General features: G+C 30.7%; 1 protein-coding gene across 2 annotated transcripts; it reads right to left on the bottom strand.

Moving 5' to 3' along the window:
• Positions 1 to 976: 976 nt before the first annotated feature.
• LOC111382240 (transcription factor MYB61-like) lies at positions 977 to 2,674 on the bottom strand. 2 transcript variants are annotated; one of them, XM_023006158.1, is made up of 4 exons: positions 2,657 to 2,674; positions 2,399 to 2,550; positions 2,191 to 2,320; positions 977 to 2,106 (listed from the first exon to the last, which is right to left on the bottom strand). In XM_023006158.1, exons 2-4 carry the CDS (start codon positions 2,529 to 2,531, stop codon positions 1,128 to 1,130), a joined length of 1,242 nt encoding a protein of 413 aa, XP_022861926.1. In that variant the 5' UTR covers positions 2,532 to 2,550; positions 2,657 to 2,674; the 3' UTR covers positions 977 to 1,127. The 2 variants fall into 2 exon arrangements, with proteins under 2 accessions (XP_022861926.1, XP_022861921.1); XM_023006153.1 differs by lacking the exon at positions 2,657 to 2,674 and having other exon boundaries at positions 2,399 to 2,611.
• Positions 2,675 to 20,687: the final 18,013 nt, after the last annotated feature.

Raw genomic sequence — 20,687 nt, 5'->3', positions numbered from 1 at the left:
CTAAGTTCCCGCTTGGTACCCATTTTTTTGAAAATGTATTTTTCTCTCTATTCTTTTCAATCACACATTTTTTATTAAAATAATATTATACGCAAATAAAAAACTTTTCCTTATTTTTCAACCACACATTTTTCATCATTTTATTATTCAAAAATGAATTTTTACGTAAAAATGACTTCCAAACACCCTCTAAGAAAGAAACAAAAGATGGGGGTGGGGGGTTAGCAAATTCTCCCAATGAGGCCTCTTCCTCTCCAGCACAATTCAAACATGGAATTTTCATTTGTTATCTCATAAAAGTATCAACATCAATATGTTTCCACCATATATAGGGGACCCTAATCTTGTGTCCCCCCCTAGAAGTAGTAAAGTTATACCCCAGAAGCTCTGTCATTAGTGTCCACACACAAAAAGTTGCATCCGTTTTGGACCTTTATTTCAATTCGCACAGTAAAGAGACAATCCTAATCAACTTAGGGTTTCTTTGGAAATCCTTTTTAATTTCCCTTGATTCTTATCAAGATTTAACTTGACTATTGTGGGATTTTTTGAATTTCTATTGTAACTATGCGTACGTATGCTCACGTCACGCTTCACGAGGCAAAACTTAGGAGACAAGTATGATTATCATCTTGATGAATATTTGGCCTAAGGACAGGTGACTTGAATACTGTAAAAAGTGAAAACAATCTCAATCTATAGGAGACAGTGATGGACGCCCATTTAAGGGAAATGGTTTAATGAATCTTGTGTAAGAATAGGGCTAATGTTAAAAGTCTAGTAAAAGAATTTCCCAAAACCCAAAATGTTTCAGACAGGTTACAGATAGTCACTGTCTGGAAAGGAATTTTACGGGAGGAACCTGGAGAGATTAAGGTGGTTGCAAACGTTCGAAAAAGGAAAAAATAAAAAATACGACTGAACAAACAATTAACACAGGATTTTTACAAGCTGTAATTAAATTCATAAGAATAAATAGAGAACAATTTAACAAGACTTATATATTCTAGAATAACTGATAAACCTTACACAAAACATGAACAAGAATTGAAATAGGAAACGTGTTTATCTGTGGAAAAATATTGGTATCAGTACTCCCTATTTACAGGTAGAAGAAGACTTGATGATTAATGTAATAAACTAAGAAAATTGTCCACAGGTGGAAGGAAGCCTCTGAAAATGCTGGCTGACATATCTGCAGCTTGTAAATTTTGCAGCTGCTGGTTTTGATGCCAATTGGAAGTAGAAGTCAATGAACCTTCTGTTGAAACTTGTGTTCTTGATTTTGTCTCGCCGAATAAATCTTGAGCACTTTGATTCTGAAGATTATTTCCTAGTATGAGTGGAGTGTGAAGATATTCTGACCACTTCATATCTTCAGGGATTTCATGTTCTGATGAAGGAACATGGGCAAAGATGCTGCTGTTGCTGCTAGTTACATTGATTGTACTTCCATTGTTACCAAGGCTGCAGCCATCCCAATTCTGGAATTTTGTACTTAAAAGGCCTATAGGACTATCCGGGGGAAGACTTGTCGAAGACTTCAAACGAGTAGAAAATGAAAGAAACGAGCTTGGAAGGGAAGGAAGAACAGTATTTGTTACACAAGAATTGAACTCAGATTCTATCCCTGATGACTTGGAATTCGGATTAAAGAGCAAATTCGAGGTGTTGGGATTCATTGAAAGCCCTATATTATTAGGACTATAATTCAATTGCTGGAAGGAGACATACTCAGATAAATCTGAAGGCTTATTATCAGTGGTGGAGCTTTCATGGCTGGCAACAAACTTATTCATGAAAAATTCATGAGTTGGTGCCAAATTACTGGAATTGTTTTGTATAAGTGGATAATGATCCAGGGATGAATTTATTTTTCTCGAATTTCCCGAATCTACGAGAGTCAGTTCACTGATTCCTTCAGATGCTTTCTCATTGTTTTTGCTGCTTGGAGATGCCTTTTCTTCATTTTCAACCTCAGAAATTGGCTTATGAGTATTAGGGTCAATGCCTCTTTGCCTAAGTTTCTTCTTTATGGAGGAGTTCCAAAGATTCTTGATTTCATTATCAGTTCTTCCAGGCAATTGTGCAGCAATTTGTGACCACCTGGTAATGAAATTTAACAGCTTCAAGATCACAACAATACGCGATTAAACATGCAAAAAACTGCTGGATAACACAATTACATACCTGTTTCCAAGAACTGCATGCAATTCAATAATCAAATTCTCTTCCTCCAGTGAAAAAGTCCCTCGTTTCAAATCAGGCCTTAAATAATTAATCCACCTTAATCTGCAGCTCTTTCCACACCGTTGAAGCCCTTCAAGATTATCACACAACAATGTGATCAGAAACATTAACATTTTGTAAAAAAATCGATGAAAAATAAGGTTATTACCAGCTAGTTTTGGGACAGAACTCCAACATCCATGTCCATATTTAGTTATGTGCTTTATAAGTTTTTCATCTTCTTCAGGAGACCACAGGCCTTTCCTTAACTTCTGCTTGTAACAACAAGAATGCCTGCCCATGTGAAAACGAAATGCAATGCTGGCAGGAAAATGTCAGCAGAAAAATAAGTTTTAGTGAGAGAGAGAGAGAGAGAGAGAGAGAGAGAGAGAGATGGCAATAGGGAAATCAAATTAATTGGAAGTACCTTTAAAAAAGGAGGTCACACATATTTAAGATTGTAATTAAGGATAATTAATATGATAGCTAAGTCATTATTTATATGAAATTATTATTATTTTTTCTTTTTTTACGGATGTGAAGAAGGGAGAATTAATTTGCTAATGTCTTATCAAAAAGGTTTGTAAAAATAATAATGAACACAGCAGTTTGTGGGGTTCAAAGACAGATATTTATTTGGTGGAAAAACTGGAATTTTTAAAGTCCCAATATATAGAACTTTATAAGTATAATAAAGTAAAAAAGAATTTATTTACAAAAGAAAATTAAAAATTAGTACATTACTTTTTAGTAAGACAAAGTTACCTTGAAAAAATTTAGTTTTCTCCTTAAAAATAAATTAGTTCAGAGCCAAAAAAAAAAAAAAGGGAACAAAAAAAATGAAAGAGGAAGCCAAACAAGTTCGTAGAATATGCTTGATGAATAGTACCCAACAGTTGGACACAACTAAACAAGAAATTGCTTTGTGTACTACATAAGTGCACTGAGTAAAGTAAATTCGAAACTGATAAGTTATGTGCAAAACTAAACATAAATACTATTCAAAAGTTAAGTCGAAGTTACAAGCTATTTTTTCAAATTTCTTAAAGAGAGTTATCTCGCGTTTCTCGATCAAGATATGGATCAAAGAATATAGAAGAAGGTGCATTAATAGAGTGAATGAGAAAGAGAATGAATTTGAAACCTCTAATGAATCATCTCTAAAGGATTCTTCGGTTCGACGGTCAAAGACACAATATCTTTTTGCCTTCGAGAATCTTCTCCATTTTTACTCTATCTCGAAGAGTAATTAGGATCATTTAGTTAATACTGATAAAATGTTATTCCAAAATAGACAGAATTCTTGGTGATTAATTATTGCTAAGAATTATGGTAATGTGATATTAATTTAAGTTTAAAATATAGCCCCGTTTGGTTCCCATTCTTTTTTCAAATTTTAATGTTTTTTGAAGAATGTGGTTGAAAAAAATAAAAAAAATTCGATTTACGTGTAATATTATTTTATGAAAGATTATGTAGTTGAAAAAAGAGTGAGGAAAAAAATGAAAGAGAATGAGGGCCAAACAGGGGCATAGTTTCATACTTAAGACATTCTCTCGCCCAGTGATGACGGACCCACATGAGGTCACCCACAAAATTTTGGTTATTTTATTTTATTTTATTATCTTCTTCAGAAAATGGTTATTTTAACTCGTTTTTAATCCATTTTAATACATATCAAATGAAATCGAAATATTGCATTCTTAATATCATTCCTAAGCCCTCATGGCCTAGTTTTTTGCTTCTTAATGGTGTGCTAAATGATCAACTATAGCAAAAGTTACGATACATCAAAGTAGGCAGTTTCAAATTAGTATTTCGAAAATTTCGATAATATGCTAATTTTTAAAATTTGCTTGCATCATCTAGAAGTTCGTTTCGAAAACTACATCGTAGTCACATCGAATGGTACAAATAAATATCGAAAATAGTTAAATATGAGTCAGACGTACGTATTAAAAGAGGCGTTTGTTTAACTCGTCTTTTTAAAAAAAATCAATTATTTCATTAACGTTTATTATTTTTTCACGATAAATTTTTCATTATTATTTACATCATTTTATTAGGAAATTTTACATTAAAAATGATGTCATAAATTCTAAAATCGTTATGGATTAAATGTTATTTGAATTACTTTAATATTATTTTTTCGTTAAACTTAAATTTCATTTACTTCTTACATCCAATTTGATTTATTCGTCGTTAACTCAAAATTCATAAATGATATGGTAAATAAAACTATACATGTAGCAAAATTCATTTAACAATATTGATAATGATAGAATTATAAGACACTTTCAAGATGTCAAAATGCGTATTAACTTATTTTTATAAATATTATATTGTTTTAAAAAATTATAACATCTTCTAAAATATGGATTTGGCTCTTCGGTAAGTGCAAGTGTACAAGCAGCCTTCCACCCTATACCTTTGGAGGCATAACCTGCGATTTACCTCTCTCACGATACTCCGGGGCAGGAGCGATGGGGGACTCTTAAGGTTGAGATTCAACCTTTTTTTATTTTTTTTAAGGATGGACCCTCTTATTTCAGAACTAGGCTATAGTACAACTTAATGTTTAGGTCAAAAATGTCTTTTTCCTTTCCACGTACAAAAGTGGCTGCAGAAAGACTTACCGTGATCAAAAGTGTATTTCTAGCTCAATTCTACATTTTTACCCATCTAAAAGTTTTGTTCGAGCTATGTCATTGTTAGCTTATTTGTATTTCTTCGTGTGAGTATCAAACTCTAATCTCAAACTTCTTGTGACTCAAGCTTCGCTTTAAGGTTGTATTAGGTCGACCTCAAAGTGCCATATGATATTGCCCATGTTTGGTTCAACTAAAAAAATTGATTAAAATGTAAGTCAAAATCAACAACTTATTTTAATCACATCATTTTATGGAACCCACAACTTTTCTACCACACGCTGCAACAACTTTGACGAAAATCTAGTTAAAATGAGATTTTTATGAAAACCAAAAAGGAGGTCTAAATGTAAGAGATCACGAGTTTTTAATATTTACTTTCTTCGAATTCATTTGACTTTGCTTAAAAGAGAGTATTTTCAATAGACTCTTTTAAACATAAAATTCTCTTTATTTCAAAGAGTCAATCTTGAAAATTATGCTAAAAAAAACTTTTTAAATTAATATTTTAATTTAAAGAATGAGTCTGACTTTTCAAATTTAGAAAGCCAAACTCACTCTCTATAATTAAAATATTTCAACTTTCAATGAAAAAAGTAATATAATAATTTGGAGGGCAGATAGTGAAAATGAAATATAGGAAAAATAATAAATATTTTTTTAGAATAATAAAATTAAGTGCTAAATATAAATGTGTAATTCAAAATAATTATTAATTTTAACTAAAATTTTATTAATTTAAACTATACCAAACATAAACTAAATGTAAAGAACAAAATGATAAAAGGGTACATATTTTGGTTGCATTCTTGACAATAATCTCATTTCACAAGCCACCAAATCATTTAATCATTCACAAAGAATCAAATAAAATATGAATACCATCACTAATGATTGATTTACAAATACATTTATTATTGTTCAATTTTGCCAACGACGAAAATTTCTTATTATGAGTATGAGTTGAAATAAAATCAATTAAAGAAGTTATCTGATAAAAATAAAAATAAAAAAAAACTTAATACTTCTGCTTCAAAAAAACACGCCGACAATCCCAACAATGCAGTACAGTTGCACTCAGAACGAGTTACGTTGATGCAATTTCAATACTGACGAATTTTGATAAAATATTTTGTTTGATTCTCAATTTTAAATTAATATTTATTGTCCATTGCTTTTCTAGAAACTAAAGGTTGAATCCCAACCTTAAGGGTTCTCACCGTCCTATTCCTAGAGTATCGTGAGTGGGGTAAATCGTTGGATGTACGTCAGCAGGTCAGGGAACAAGAACTTGCCTGTATACTGGTGCTCACAAAGAGTCCAATTTCATATATCAGGAATCAAACCCTCACAATACGACTGCCAGTAAGATTGAGACTACCCCACTCTTATCCTTTGTACCACTGACTTATGCCCTGAAGGGCAACTTTTCTAAAACCATAGTTCATTGAGCGTGTTATGTGTACATTTAAAATTGACAACTCCTTCAAATTGGGGGGCACAATTTTTTTATTTATCATGGGCCCCCTCATAGGTGAGGGATTGTCAACCCCGATTGTACAACTAGCAAAATTGATAGTTTATTTCTTTGTAGACTAAAGTCCTCCCCGGTCCAAATGACACCCAACAATTTTCACCCTTGGACGTAACCGTCCAAGTTAGACCCCGTTTGATTCCCATTTTTATTAAAATACATTTTTCTCTCACTTTTTTTAACAACACATTTTTCATTAAAATAATATTATATGTAAATAAAAAACTTTTTCTTTATTTTTTATCTATACATTCTCCACCAATTTACTACTCTAAAATTCATTTTTTCAACAAAATGGATGTCAAACACCCTCTTAAATAAAGTCTCATTTGTTGTCATTTGGGGAAAAAAATTAAAAGTTCCCTCGTTTCTTTTTTGAACAAATTGAAAGACCTAATAGATCAAACTTGAACGTAAGGTGGTTGGATCGCCCCGACAGGGTCGCTCTGATGCAGAAGAGCATTCGGGTCCATAACCAGGCGAGTTCATAAAAATATGATGGAGAAAATCTTTTAAGCATCGGAGATATTATTGAAACTGCTAAATTGAAATTGACCAACCTTCAAAATTTAGTTCTCTCTCTTGTCGGGAGCTCTGAGAATAAGGAGGTACATATGTTGGCTCGACATGCTCATAATATGAAGGGAACTAGGTAGAATATTTAGATAGATGAACTCATTGGTTCCGTCGAGCAAAAGATGATGGCTCAAGCAATATTGAGTGAGCCACGGGCCAAGAGGAGGCATTCTCGATTGTCAATGTCACGATTTATTGTCACTGCATTTTGGAATTTTTTATTTTTAGGTAATGTTATTTAACATTATCGATGTTAAAATATCAATTTAGGTAGCATTAATATGGTACAATTAAATAAGTTACTTAATTCTATCATTATTTCAGCATATTACTTAGCATCAATTAAACTAATATTGTAATATCAATGATGTTAGATAACGTTATTCTTTATTTTTTTTTCACTACTTAATGGTAACCCTTAAATTTTTTTTAAAGGTTAAAAAGCGAAATGAGTTTATTTTGAAGAATTCAGATATGATGTACGGAACTGTGGAGGTGACACGTGTAAGTTGGGTTGACTTGGTGATATGTAATTATTTACCCTAACTAATCATTATTTGATATTAATATGCTTAACCACCGTTCAAGTTCAATTAGGATGTTCAACTTCAAATGATGATGGTTCAAACAACCTGAGAATTTTAGGTAAAACAGATGCTTTCAACTAAATAGTGGAAGAGTGTAAACTAAAATCTACTATAAGAAAATAAAAGCAATTATGATATGAATAATGCTTCTATCACTTCATTAAGATTGATGATGGTTAGCAACTTAAGTCCTTTCCTGAAACTATAAAAGTAGATCTTAATTTAATTTTAAACACATATATATTTTACGGCACCCACAATTTCTCAACCACACATTCTGTCCATTTTTATCTATGTTTAGGCTTCTTCATCTTAAGAGACTACAACATGCATTATTCTCTTAACTCTTTCTCATCACTTTTGTCAGCAATGTTATCGATACCAAAATGACATTATCGTCAGTGATATCGTCGATACTCATGAATGCTATTTTAGTCAATGATTGTAGACGAAGAAACACTTATTCTTTCTTTACATTTTTCTCTAACATTTTAATATTTCATCAATATCTTAAGACGTCTTCTAATCCTATGTACTAGATTTATAAATATTGATTGTTGTTATATTCCGACAAATTTTTATCTTCATTAACATCGAATTCTATATTTTAGTAGTTTATTTATTGACACAATTTCCATTAATAAATTAAATTTTAAAATATTTTTTTAATTATCCTAATTAAAGTTAGCTAATAGTTTAAATTATATATTAATTGTTATTTAATTAATGATGGAATTTTTTAAAGATAATGTTTCAATTTTTGTATTTTTGTATTTTTATTATTTTATGTAACAATGAAAAATCTTTCGGTAAGCTAAATTTATTGTGTATTTTTTCGAAAAACTGTAAATGGCAAAAGATCTCAAATGTTAATTTTAAATTATTATTTTTAATTTTATTTTGTTACATAGAGACTTTTCCATTGATTATTATTATTATTTTGAGTTAGATATTCAATGGCAAACTAAATTGATCAAAAAGAATTTCAATTATCACTGATAAAAAATCTGACTCAAATATTCTATTCATAAAAATACTTGGAGTGAAAAATCTTTTAATGCGATTTTCAAGTTACTGTCTCATTTGTCTATAGGTTGAGCTGATGTCGATATAATTTATTGCTGAATTCGAATTATATGTATATCAATTTAATGAACATAATTTCATTATATTCCATTCAAGAAAATATGTGGTTGCTCTTAAAAAAATCTGGGAATGAATAACTTCTTGCTAAATTGGTCAAATATCTACAAGGGATGCACCTTGAAATGAAAAATTATCTGTAATCTTTCGAATGTTGTTGTAGTATGAATGGTAACTTAATACTATGTTGTTGTAGTATGAATGGTAAGCTGATGTGATGAGCAATATCACCATCAAAATTAGCACATTGTTCGCATCAAAATGAGACGAGGAAAAGCTATTGAGTTATGCCACCTAAAAAGTAGTAAGTAATCTCGAAATAAAAAGTCATAAAATCTTCTCATCTAGACATCTACTGCATATTTACGAACATCAATGCTCATAATAAGACAATGTAGCCAGGCACTCAACATCGTAACAAAGAGCTCAATCCAACCACAAACGAAAGTCTGCACACTCAAAATTAAGGAATGAAATAGCAACGTATCAAATGCAAAATATGACAAATCAACCTTAGTCTCCTCCCTTATTTAAACACTTTGGCACCTCTATTTCAAGTAAGCGGCATGTTTTCCAATTCATTGAGTATTCAATCGAAACAGTAGTCTACTTAATTATTAAAATTTATTCGAATAATTCGACTTTTATGATTTGTCATTTTTTTGTGACATTGTGAAGGTTCCTTGACCTTAGCAATGTCCCACATAAGCATCCCATACCAACAAGAATAATAAATAGGGCCATGAAAAGATACACAATAGCCCCATCCCTCATTATAGAGTCTTGAGCTATATCTTTATAAACATTAAATGAGTTGTTTTCTTAAGTCAACCATTGAAGACCGCTTAGGTGTATTTTTTTTTTTTTTTCATTTTTTCTCAATCAAGATCCTAACATATTTTTTGTTTTAATTTTTTTAATCAAATATGCCCAAATTCTCCTACTCAGAATTGTTGAGGACTAAATCCACATTTATTGAAATGATGAGGAGAAAATGAAAAATATTTAAAAGTTGAGGGGCTAAATGAAAAATTGGATAAAATTACCCGGAAAATTTAAAGATTGATTTACAGGTTTGTAGGTGGCAAAATTTTATTAGATTTTGGAAACAAAATCGAAGTTAAATCGACTAATCAAAATTCTGCCACATCAGCACCTGTAAACCAGCGCGTAAAATTTCCATGTAGAAGTAGCAATTTTGAATTAAAATAAAATTTAGGGGCGATGAGCTGGAAAGGATAAGTAAACCTCCTACAAAACCTTAATTATACTGGAAGGTGTGGACCCTACTTCATCAGCAGCAGTATACTACAGTGAATCAAAATATTATACGCACAATAAATAGAGATTCCTTAAAAAAATGTTCGTGGCCGGGGCATTAAACAAGAATAAATTATATCGTCTTGTGTCGGTCCATGTTAATTAGCAATGAAAGGTTGTGCAACATATAAGGTCCAAAAATCTGATAGAGGAGAACCTTTAGAGAAGATGTACCCTAAATTTTCCAAAGTATTACAATAGAATTAGGATACAACTATATTATTAAGTATGAATATAAAATGAGTAATGTTATTCGTAGTGAAAATTGTCAGTAGTCGTTTTATGTGGCATACACTTGACAATTTGATATTTGATATATAGATATGGTAGTTATTTTTGAATGATACATCAAATGAAAAACTACCAAGTATACGTCACATAGGGTGACTGCCGGTAGTTTTAACTGCAAATAGTATTATTCATATAAAATTCATCCATCAATAATTGTAGAGCAGCTCACCCATTCATCTCACCTTTAGCGGATATGTGTGACGCCTACTTTCTTAAATGGACACCTCTTTTCCTTCCACGTCTTTAATGATGATCGTTTTCAAGCATTTTGTTTTAATGGACGGTCCTAACACCTACTTTTTTAGATATAATCCTCTTCCTTTCACCCTTCCCAAGGGTGAACGGTGAACCTTTTCAAGAACACTAAATGCGGGTTTGGACAACCTCTAGCTTTCATTCCAAAACATTATTCTCAAATCAAATTCGTGAGATGTGCAAAATTCCCCTTTTCTTTATAGTTATTCCCTAACTACAACCCCCCCCCCCCCCCCCCCCAATTTGGTTGTTAATATGGGACACTCGATCTTGCACATACGTGATTGTTTACATCCCTTCCTAAGAAGTAAACAACTTTTGAATTATTAAGAATGTTATATTGGAAAAATTTTAATTTGTCATGTGGGCCAATATGTGTAATTAATTGTGTATAATACCATCTTAAAGTTAATTCGAAAATTAAAGTGATATAATAAATAATTAAATTGTTGGGCTTAGGGCATTTAAATAAAGTATGGACCGAATTATATGTGTAGAGACCAGATTTTTTTATATTTATATTTCAGTGAAATATATATAAAAATTATATATAGAGTTATGATTTCCAATTTATATGTAATTTCTCATTTTTTTTTTTTGTCATCCCATTAACACAAGAATACAAGAGAAGTCATATTGAAGAGGTTAATTCAAAACCTACAATCAAGATCAACAATCAAGAAAAATAGATTGAAGCAATTAAATTCAAGAATGAGGCAAAATTTGAGATAAAAAATAATGAAAAGATTGCAGTTCAAGTTTCAAGATTTCGAATCAAGATCCAATAATAAAGAATCATTCCCAAAAAATTAAGGTATGTTCCGTATTATTAATTTTCTTAGTAATTTGTCATGAAAGATCTTGACAGTAAAGGAATTTAGATTTTCAAATCTAATAAAGTTTAAAATTTCAACAAGTTAATATAATCTATATAAGGAAAATGAATGACACGACTAATAAATACTTGTCGGAACTAGTTTATGTCCATTATAGGGTGTCGCTATAAATGTTTGGCCTTTAAAGCCAGCCAGGCTGCCAATCAACGAGTCAATTTTTGCATATATGTATTTCCTCACTGGAAATAGAAAGCAACAGGACAATGTGCCTTTATCCTCTAAACATCCCCCCTTGGTCTACCAATCGTAGCTCCTATCAACCATGGCCATATATAGTTTATCGATGGGTCACGATAGACTTGATTTGTCTAAAATCTATTTCATTTCAATTTGAAAGATTAGAGAATCGAGTTCGGATAAGATTTAAGTTAGAACTTACGTGAAAGAGATTTTTTTTTTCCAAGTAAAAAATGATTTTTTTTAAAAGAACATGTAGTTAAAAATTAGGAAAAAATTATGAATCTAATAAATCTTGTTTTTAAAAATTATTCGAAAAGAAATAATTTACAAAAATCTCTCACAAACAAGCTCTCAGTAAATTAGTATATTGACGCGAAGATTAGTTATACATATTTTCCAAGTATTACTTCGAGATTTACGTACAAATAGAGAGCATTGACGAAAATTAAAATCATTATAGACCCATGAATAAGGGTATTAACTGGGATTAGTCTCTTGCCAAATTGATTCGTCCTGAGCAAAGATTTGACCATGTTAGCCACTTATCGACTTGTGTGAGCTAGTCGTAAAATTGAGGGAAGTATACAATTTCACTAAAAAATTATATAATATATCAATTCATAAATCGATCCATACTTTTATTGAGCAAACCCATTCATGCTCAGTTCACCTTATAGACGAGTGCGAACTGACAACTTACCATGAATATTCTGCAAAAGTAAAAAAAAATTAAAAAAAGCACTTTTTTTCTACTTATACACCTTTTTAGATGTTGGAGATGGTGTAAGGTTTAATTATTTAATTTAACATAAATTTCTTGGTGTGGATGCTGCCGCGACCCATGGAATCTAAATTTTGTTAAAGTTGAAAAGACGCTATGCAAACTACTGTTCTCACCTATTTCAAAAGTAAAATAAAATAAGTCGTAGCATTGTTAAATTACCCACAATCTTTCAACTTTGGGGCAACTTTTACACTGGTCTGTTTATTTGTACATTGGTTCAATTTTTGTTGGAAAATGGGCGTGACAATATTGAGCAAATAACTTATTGAACCCTATTAAATGATTTTACTGGACCCAATCTCTTGATGCTAGAAAATTTATTATTCAAAATCATTTTAAAATCAATTAGGAATTAAACCTAAAGTGCCCCTCTTTCCCATGGAAAGTTGAAACACGAGATAGGACGAGTTTTACTTCAAATTGGGAAACAAGGAGTCCTTGATGTGCTTTTATAAAATTTACTTCTAATTTTTGAATTTAAGTCTAAGGATAACAATATAGTAGTACGCATGAAACGAGAATGAGCTAGACGGTCTAGATTTGAGATATATATTTTTGACTTTGATTTTGAGTAAGATAGGATGAATTGTATTAGTGTCATGAGCTGCTTTTGAACAAAGTAGTGACAACATCCTCCATTAGTATCATAGCTGGAAGTCTTAGTTTAGAGCTGATGCTAGAGCACTCTGTGAAGTGGGTTGATAATAATAAAGTGGGTGGATATAGGCCACATTTTAATTACAATTAATTTTCCTAAACTTTGCTCATTTTTGAACTTGCATCCTTTTTACTTACCACATTCTTATTTTCAACATTCAATTAATTTGCATGAATATTTGATAATGGTGTCCATCTAAAAAATTTGTTAGAAGTACATAAGAAAACTTATTTGCCTCTTGTATTTTTAAATAAGCAAAATAAACAATAGATACAAGAATTTGGCTAAATATGTCCTTCAGTATAATGTATTTTAAACGAATATGTGGACAAAAATTCGAACTTGGTGTCAGGTGGGTTGGTTCAAGCATTTTAATACCCGAGACCATCCATTGCATTCGAGTATTTCATAAATAAATTGAAACAGTTAAAATCCATGTAATTATTGGATTCGAGCTCGAATTCGAGTTGTCGACTTCAGTTCAAATTCGATTGAACACAAAGAATTTTGTTAAAAATCGTGAACTTACAATTCAAATTATCCTCTTAATATCTAGTAAAACTAGAAGAAATAAATTATGTCGTAAAATACACATTTTAATACTTTTTTAGATGCACAAAATAGAATCTAATATTTAGCATAGCATGAACCAAATTACACACCCAAAGAAAATCAAAAACTAGAAATCAATAATAAGGAAGTACTAGTTTAATGTTAAAAATAACATAAATTCATTCATTGGATAATAACATAACAATGAACATTGTTGACTTTTTTCAATCCCGTTATTTCTTTTACATCACATTGGGTAGGTCATGGTCAATAAATTGTAAAAAATAATAATAATAAATAGAAGAATAAGAAGAAGACAATTTTCATTCCAGAGTTGATACCCACAATTCAGCTTCCTAATTTTTTTCCTATAAGTAGACAAATCTATTGTTGGGAGTTTTGATTTCAGTTAAAATATCCACCCTAACAGGAATCATCAATGAAGATAAGATGTACTAATTCATTGAAGGTTAAGAGTAAAAATGCAACGAAAAAATTTATGGACATGTGTAAAAATAAGCAAAAACTAAGGACTTTCATTGCAATTGAAATGTGCTGTGGTTAATGAAAATGTGGTATGAATAAAATTATCATAATCGAAGAGCATGCTTGAAATGAGGTGAAAGTGACATATTGGACTTGTGCGCATTTTCAAACTTAATTATGGATAATAAAGAGTGAATTGCATTCGGGTAATGAAATATAGTTTTTGAGCAAAAAGTGACAATACTGTACATTAAGGGAGAACCAAAATGTGTAGACTAGAGTCCCTACTCGATTGAAGATTTCATAATGAAGTCCATATACACTTGTTTGTAGGATAGTTAGACTTGAATGGTGGCTCTAGGTTTTGGGGTCCGTTTGTAATAGTCATTGTGGTTAGAACTTTTGTTAGCAGAGTTTTTGTTGGATTTTTTTTTTTTTAGTTAAATTTTTGAGAAAAAAAATTTCCTTTATTTTACATAATTTTTTATTTTGTTTTCATCTTTGTGATATTTTCAAGATTTAGTATGCACACCTATAAATATTAGACTATTTTCAAAAATTTTGTATTATTGAAATATAAAAGAATTGTGCAGGTACAATTATTGTATTTATTTTCTCCATATTAATCAAGTAAATTCTTTGCCTTTCATTTTGTTGTTTGCTTGAGATTATATACTTCATATTGTGTTATATATGTTCTGCATTGATTCGTTTTATTTTACAACAAGTGGTATCAGAACTATTGGATGTGATTTGTTTAAGGTTTTTATTATTAATGACAGCCATGAAGTATGAAATTTCGCTATTGAATCGTAATACAAGATTCTCGTTGTGACAAGTGAGGATGCGAGTGTACTTGCACAGATAAATTTGGATAATGTGTTGAGATTTGACAAAATACTCACAACTTAGACGATGAACGAGAAAAAAATGGAACGATCGAAAGGCAATTTCATAGACCCATCTTCATCTTTCTAAAAATACTCGTTATGACTTTTTGAAGAGAAAAGATGAAAGGATCGGAAGGCAATTTCACAGATCTACCATCATCTCTCTAACAAAATTCTTCATGACGTCTTGAAGGAGAAAATGATAATTGTTTTGTGGTTAAAGTTGGAGCAATCGTGCATAACTAAAAGTCTGAGAAACAAATTGCATTTGAAGCAGAGGTTAAATTCTCATTGCATGGTAGAAGACGAATCTTTAGAAGATCATCTAGCTGTATTCAAGGATATCGTTGCTGATTTGGAGACTTTAGAGATAAAGTATGATGAAAAAAATTTGCCCTTAATCCTTTTGTGTCCACTGTCCGTTTCATTTATTTCGTTTAAAGACAAAATCTTGTATAGTCGTGATACTCTCACCATTAAAGATGCTTATGATATCGTTATTTAAAAAAGAGAAGATGGATCATCTAATTAGATTTGAGGCCACAAATGGAAAAATGCCTTGTTGTTCATGGTGATTAGAGTAGGTATAACTCAATGTCAAATTTCAGTAATCAGGTTTGCTATTATTGCAAAAGAAAGGATGCATTAAGGGGGATTGCAGCAAATTGCAGAACAAAGGTAATTTGACTGTAAATCACATGAAGTAATCAAATACATCAGAGGAGATCTACGTAGCTGTAAACAATTTGATTGATTGAGATGTTTTGACAATTCTGACATGGTATCCAAACATGACAAGAAGTGAATTTTTAATAGAGCTTATGCATTCCATATGTGTCCCAATCGTGATTTGTTTGAAACATAAGAAATGGTGATGCAATGTGTCGTTGTCATTTGTAACAACGTACCTTGTCGGTAGCTGGTATTGGTAGAGCCAGATTGAAGCTAGTAGATAGAACATGTAGAACACTTGATAACGTTAGACATATTTTAGATTTGAAAAAGAATCTCATTTCGTTGAGTACTTTTGATTCAAAAGGATACAGGTTCTCTGGAGGATCGGGAGTCTTGAGGCTTTGGAATGTTGTTCGTGTTGTATTTGAGGGGCGAAAGAGGTCCCAGTTATACATTTTGCAAGGCCGGGCATAATTTGTGAAGAAAATCACCATAGATTTAGTACCATGGTGGATATTCGATTTGGTATTGTATTTTTTGGATTTGGTTTGGAGTCCATATTTAAGAATACTACTCAATCGAGTTTGGAGGATATGGATAATTTCGCTACCCGTAGTTCCATCGTATTCAACTGCTAGAGATAAATCCATTGGAGATAGGTACGTGAATGCTGATTCGGTCGCACATGCTTTCAGCCTTTTTTTGGAAGTGTTGACACTAGTAAGGACTTCTATGAAAGTATTAGGAGTTGATTCTACCACAGGATATGCTTTGACACTGTTTGGTAATTTCTAATTCTTTTTAAATTTTGGAAAACTCGGTGTTTGGGTTCATGTATCCGTGTTGGATATCGTGGAAGAGGAATAGTATTTTTGTATAGGAGAAAGTTTGGTTATCGTTGAAGAGTTAGGATTTTTCGTTGTAGTAAGACTTATTTTTTCAGATAGAGAAATTTTGGAGTTTTGTTTGTTGCATCAAAATTTGTATCAAGGTTGATATTGTTAGATTTTTTAACCCAAATTAAGTTGAGCTTTTGAGAAAATATTTTTTTCCCATTATTTCACTTGATTTTTTATTTTGTCTCCATCTTTGTGGCATTCTTAGAGTTTGTCATGTACCCTTATTAATAGTAGTCTTTTTTTACGAGTTTTATATTACTGAAATATAGAATAATTGTGTAGATATAATTATTATATTTGTTTTATCTATATTAGTCAATTGAATAAAATACTTGGTTCATCTATCAATTAATTCTTTGCTTTTTATCTTGTTGTTTATTTGCGATCATATACTTCATATTGTGTCTATGTTAAGTTGATTCATTTTATTTCCCAACTGTTTTTACTTGTAAATTTTTTGAAAATGAGTTGTTATTAAAATCATTAATTGTTTAGTAGTCAATTTAAATGTAAATGGAACATTAAATTGACTATTTGAGCATATTTATAATCTATAATAAATAACACATTAAGTGAAAATCATTTTTAAACAATTTTAACACTACTACAATTTAATTATTTCAATAATATTTGACTTTTCATTTTTATATGCGTCTCTATTTATATTCTTTATTTTGAATTACAAACGGAGAAGCTTTTGACAATTATACGCATGACATTTTCATTTTTTGATTATTTATTTATCGAAGAACAAACAAGATCTAGATTCCCTTTAATACCAAGAGGAAATAGCTTATAGAAAGAGACATTTAGGGTGTTTTTGATTGCAAGTATGAAATTTTTATAAAAAAAATAAATAAATTTTAGGTAATTTAATTACCTAGAACTTATTTGTATGTAAAATATGTTTAATTTATTTAATTTTAACCTTTGAAAATATTATACTTTTTTGTTTTTTATTGATGGATAAGTGAGAGAGAGAAAGAGAGTGAATTCTCTGAAAAATAAAATTCTACTCCCCTAAAAAAAATATTTTCCTTGATTTTGAGAAAAAATATGGTCACGTCACCAAAAGTAGGAAAATATTTTTCAGGAAAAAGGCAATCAAACAGCATAAAAGTGAAAATTTAGGTGGAAAAACACATTTTTCATGAAAAATATTGACAATCAAACACACCCTTAGAGTTATCGGCCTTATATAACTAATTGGAAGTTGGGTCGAAATAATAGTTCTCATTTAGTTTATTTAAATTATACACATTGCATTGGGTATATTAGGTTAGAAAAAGATTTAAATAGGGTATAATCTTAGGTTTTAATAATATAAATAATTCTATTTGTACACCCAAAGATGTACTGAATTGTTTACTTTCTCTTACATGCACGTGGGACCTACGTACATAAAAAATTTCAAAATGTGGTCCCCACCTCTTATTGATAGTAATCGGTAAAAGATTAGATAAAAAAATTCGTTATATGAAGCATGATAGTTAATAACATATAGACGAACTCCAAGTACACTCCCAACGCTCCGTCTTTTGTTTCTTTCTTACCCTTTTCATTCCCCATATGAAGAACCAAATACAGTTCCTTCTTTAACGATAATACGTAACATTGTTGATAAATAGAAAATTGACCAACCTGCACGTGAAAGGGTCAATGTCAATCAATTATTTCGAAATAAATTTTTTTTGGAAATGTCAACCTTAGCCGACAATTGCTATTCGTATATCAATATGGGAAATAGAATGAGAGAGACGACTAATTTACAGATAGCATTATTTTCTTTTTACAAAGCATTCTGAAAAATGACATTCAAGTTCAAAGATGCAAATAAAATTCAATTACCGAAGCTGATTTGAAGAATCGAGAAAAGGCCCATAATTGGTTTCGATAAAATCTAGATTTTTAGTAGATTTTGATAAAAACTGATGAAATGTTTAAATAAAAAGTTAATAAAAATTGTAAATCACTTGAAATGTGTGGTTGAAAAAAAAAATTAAAAATAGACGCCAAACAGGGACTAAACCACGAAGCGTGTGTCGTGTGTATTAAAAGTTAAAACTGGAGTCTCTTTGAGAATGAATACTTCACAAATTATTGAATGTGTTTTATTCCACCTATTCTTGAAAGCATAGGCGATACGTAAGTAATTTGTAATATATGGTTGTCGGCTTCGCTATAGCTGCATATGATTCAAATTATCGAGTACATTTTCATGGTCCTACATTCTTCTTCTAAATCAAAACAAAACAAAAATAGAGGAATTGAATTGGCAACCATTCTTGAATTGTTATGAATATAAAATGATTTTGTCAAACGAAATTTTTCATTGAGAAAAAAGAAAAAGAAAGTTTGAAAGTCACGAATTTGTTCATTCGTTTTTTAGTGAGATACCGGACTTCTATTACAAGTAATATTTGATGCTAAATTAATAAAGTTGAATGGAAATATGTTTGGATCGAAACGAAAGTATAAATTCTATAACATTTGGAATCAATTATCTTATCATCGTATCATATACAAATTTCATATACTTATGAAGATGTCACGATTTCAGATTCGTGTCTTATTGTATCCCCATCATTCCAAAATCAATAGCTTGTCAACAAATAAAATTGTCAATTGTATCAAAGTGGCAAAAAATGATTGACATAACCATCATATGTTAGTGGTATTTTGTGCTAATATGGAATCCACTACCTTGTGGAATATATCGGGCATCTTTTGAAAGTAGTATTTACGTGACCATCATCCATGAGTAGTAATGAAGTATTGGCATGACTGGTAAATACATGTGGTATGATGTACATAATGAGATGTCGACATGGAAAGCAATTGTTTTCTAAAAGTTACGTTTGGCCACAAAGGTCTTGTGGAGATAATTTTTCCAGTGAAAAGATGTGAATTCATAAATATAATTGCAAGACTATCAACTTGACCTCACGAAAAATTAATTGAATGAGAGATGATCAATTAGGACATGAAAGGTAGATTTGACAACCACGTTCTATTGATAATAACACAAGTAAATTACATTTTGTGTCGTTTAAGCACCATTTAAGTAAGCAAATGACACGATATACTAGGATTTAAGAGGACAAATAAAGGTGAGTTAAGTAAATTATAATCTATTAATGATTTGAATTCAATGACATAATCTATATGTCTTTGAACACATTGAAGTCCCCACCTTTTGTTTTCTCAAATTCATTTAATCTTAAGCTCACTTACAACTAAGAGAGACAACTAATTGACAAGATAACTCATACTTTATGTCTAGTTCATATTATTTGTACTAAACTGGATTAAGAAACAAAGTATCGAGCTCGATTCTGGTTAATGCTTACTTATAAAGATAAACGAATAGTCAACTCTTTAATTATTTCAGACAAGACAAGAGGTTGAGAACAATAATGTTAGTGAAAAGTCACATTACTATAATTTTTTATTTTTTTTTGCTCTTTCCATGATAAGAGAATTGTTTTCTTTTAAAATTTTATAGGAATGCTTTTGAAAATTATGTACTACTAACTAATAGAATAGTTAACTAGAGAATGCAACCAAGTTGCGAAGTGATCGCTTTGAACTATTCTTTCTGCCTTCAAGCTTTTACTTAGTGGTACAAATTGGAGTAAAGCCCGATTACGAAGGGTGGTGAGTATACTAATTTGCTAGCAAATGATATATTAACTCGATTAGTAGGTTTTAAATTAATCATAAAATAATATTAGTTACTGAGATTTCATCTTAAAGTGTCGATCTTAGTTAACGAAAAACATAAACCTATACATTTTGATATTTTGTTACTTATTATTGAAATTCCATCCTAAAATGTCGATCTTAATTAAGGAAAATGACAAGTGAGTTTCCGTCTTAAAATCTCGATCTTTAATAAAGGAAAATCCCAAACCTACATGTTTTGACATTGTGTTAGAAAATCGAAGTTATAGATGTTTAAACTTGCAGTTATTTAACGTCACATCACTTTTTATCTGCAAGCCTGTTTTTCTTTGTACGTTTCTTCTTGGTATACAACTGTCTAGGATGATGCACGATTTTGCAAGAATGGATATCGAAGACT

The sequence above is a fragment of the Olea europaea genome, chromosome 3 (genome assembly GCF_002742605.1).
Source record: "Olea europaea var. sylvestris chromosome 3, O_europaea_v1, whole genome shotgun sequence".
Classification (NCBI taxonomy): domain Eukaryota; kingdom Viridiplantae; phylum Streptophyta; class Magnoliopsida; order Lamiales; family Oleaceae; genus Olea; species Olea europaea.
This window is presented reverse-complemented; position numbering and strand designations above follow the sequence as displayed.

Coding starts and splice junctions, on each gene's coding strand:
- LOC111382240 (XM_023006158.1), bottom strand. CDS start 2,531: ATGGGCAGGCATTCTTGTTGTTACAAGCAGAAGTTAAGGAAAGGCCTG. Junction 2,321..2,398: donor TTCTGTCCCAAAACTAGCTG/GTAATAACCTTA, acceptor ATAATCTTGAAG/GGCTTCAACGGTGTGGAAAG. Junction 2,107..2,190: donor CATGCAGTTCTTGGAAACAG/GTATGTAATTGT, acceptor TTTCATTACCAG/GTGGTCACAAATTGCTGCAC.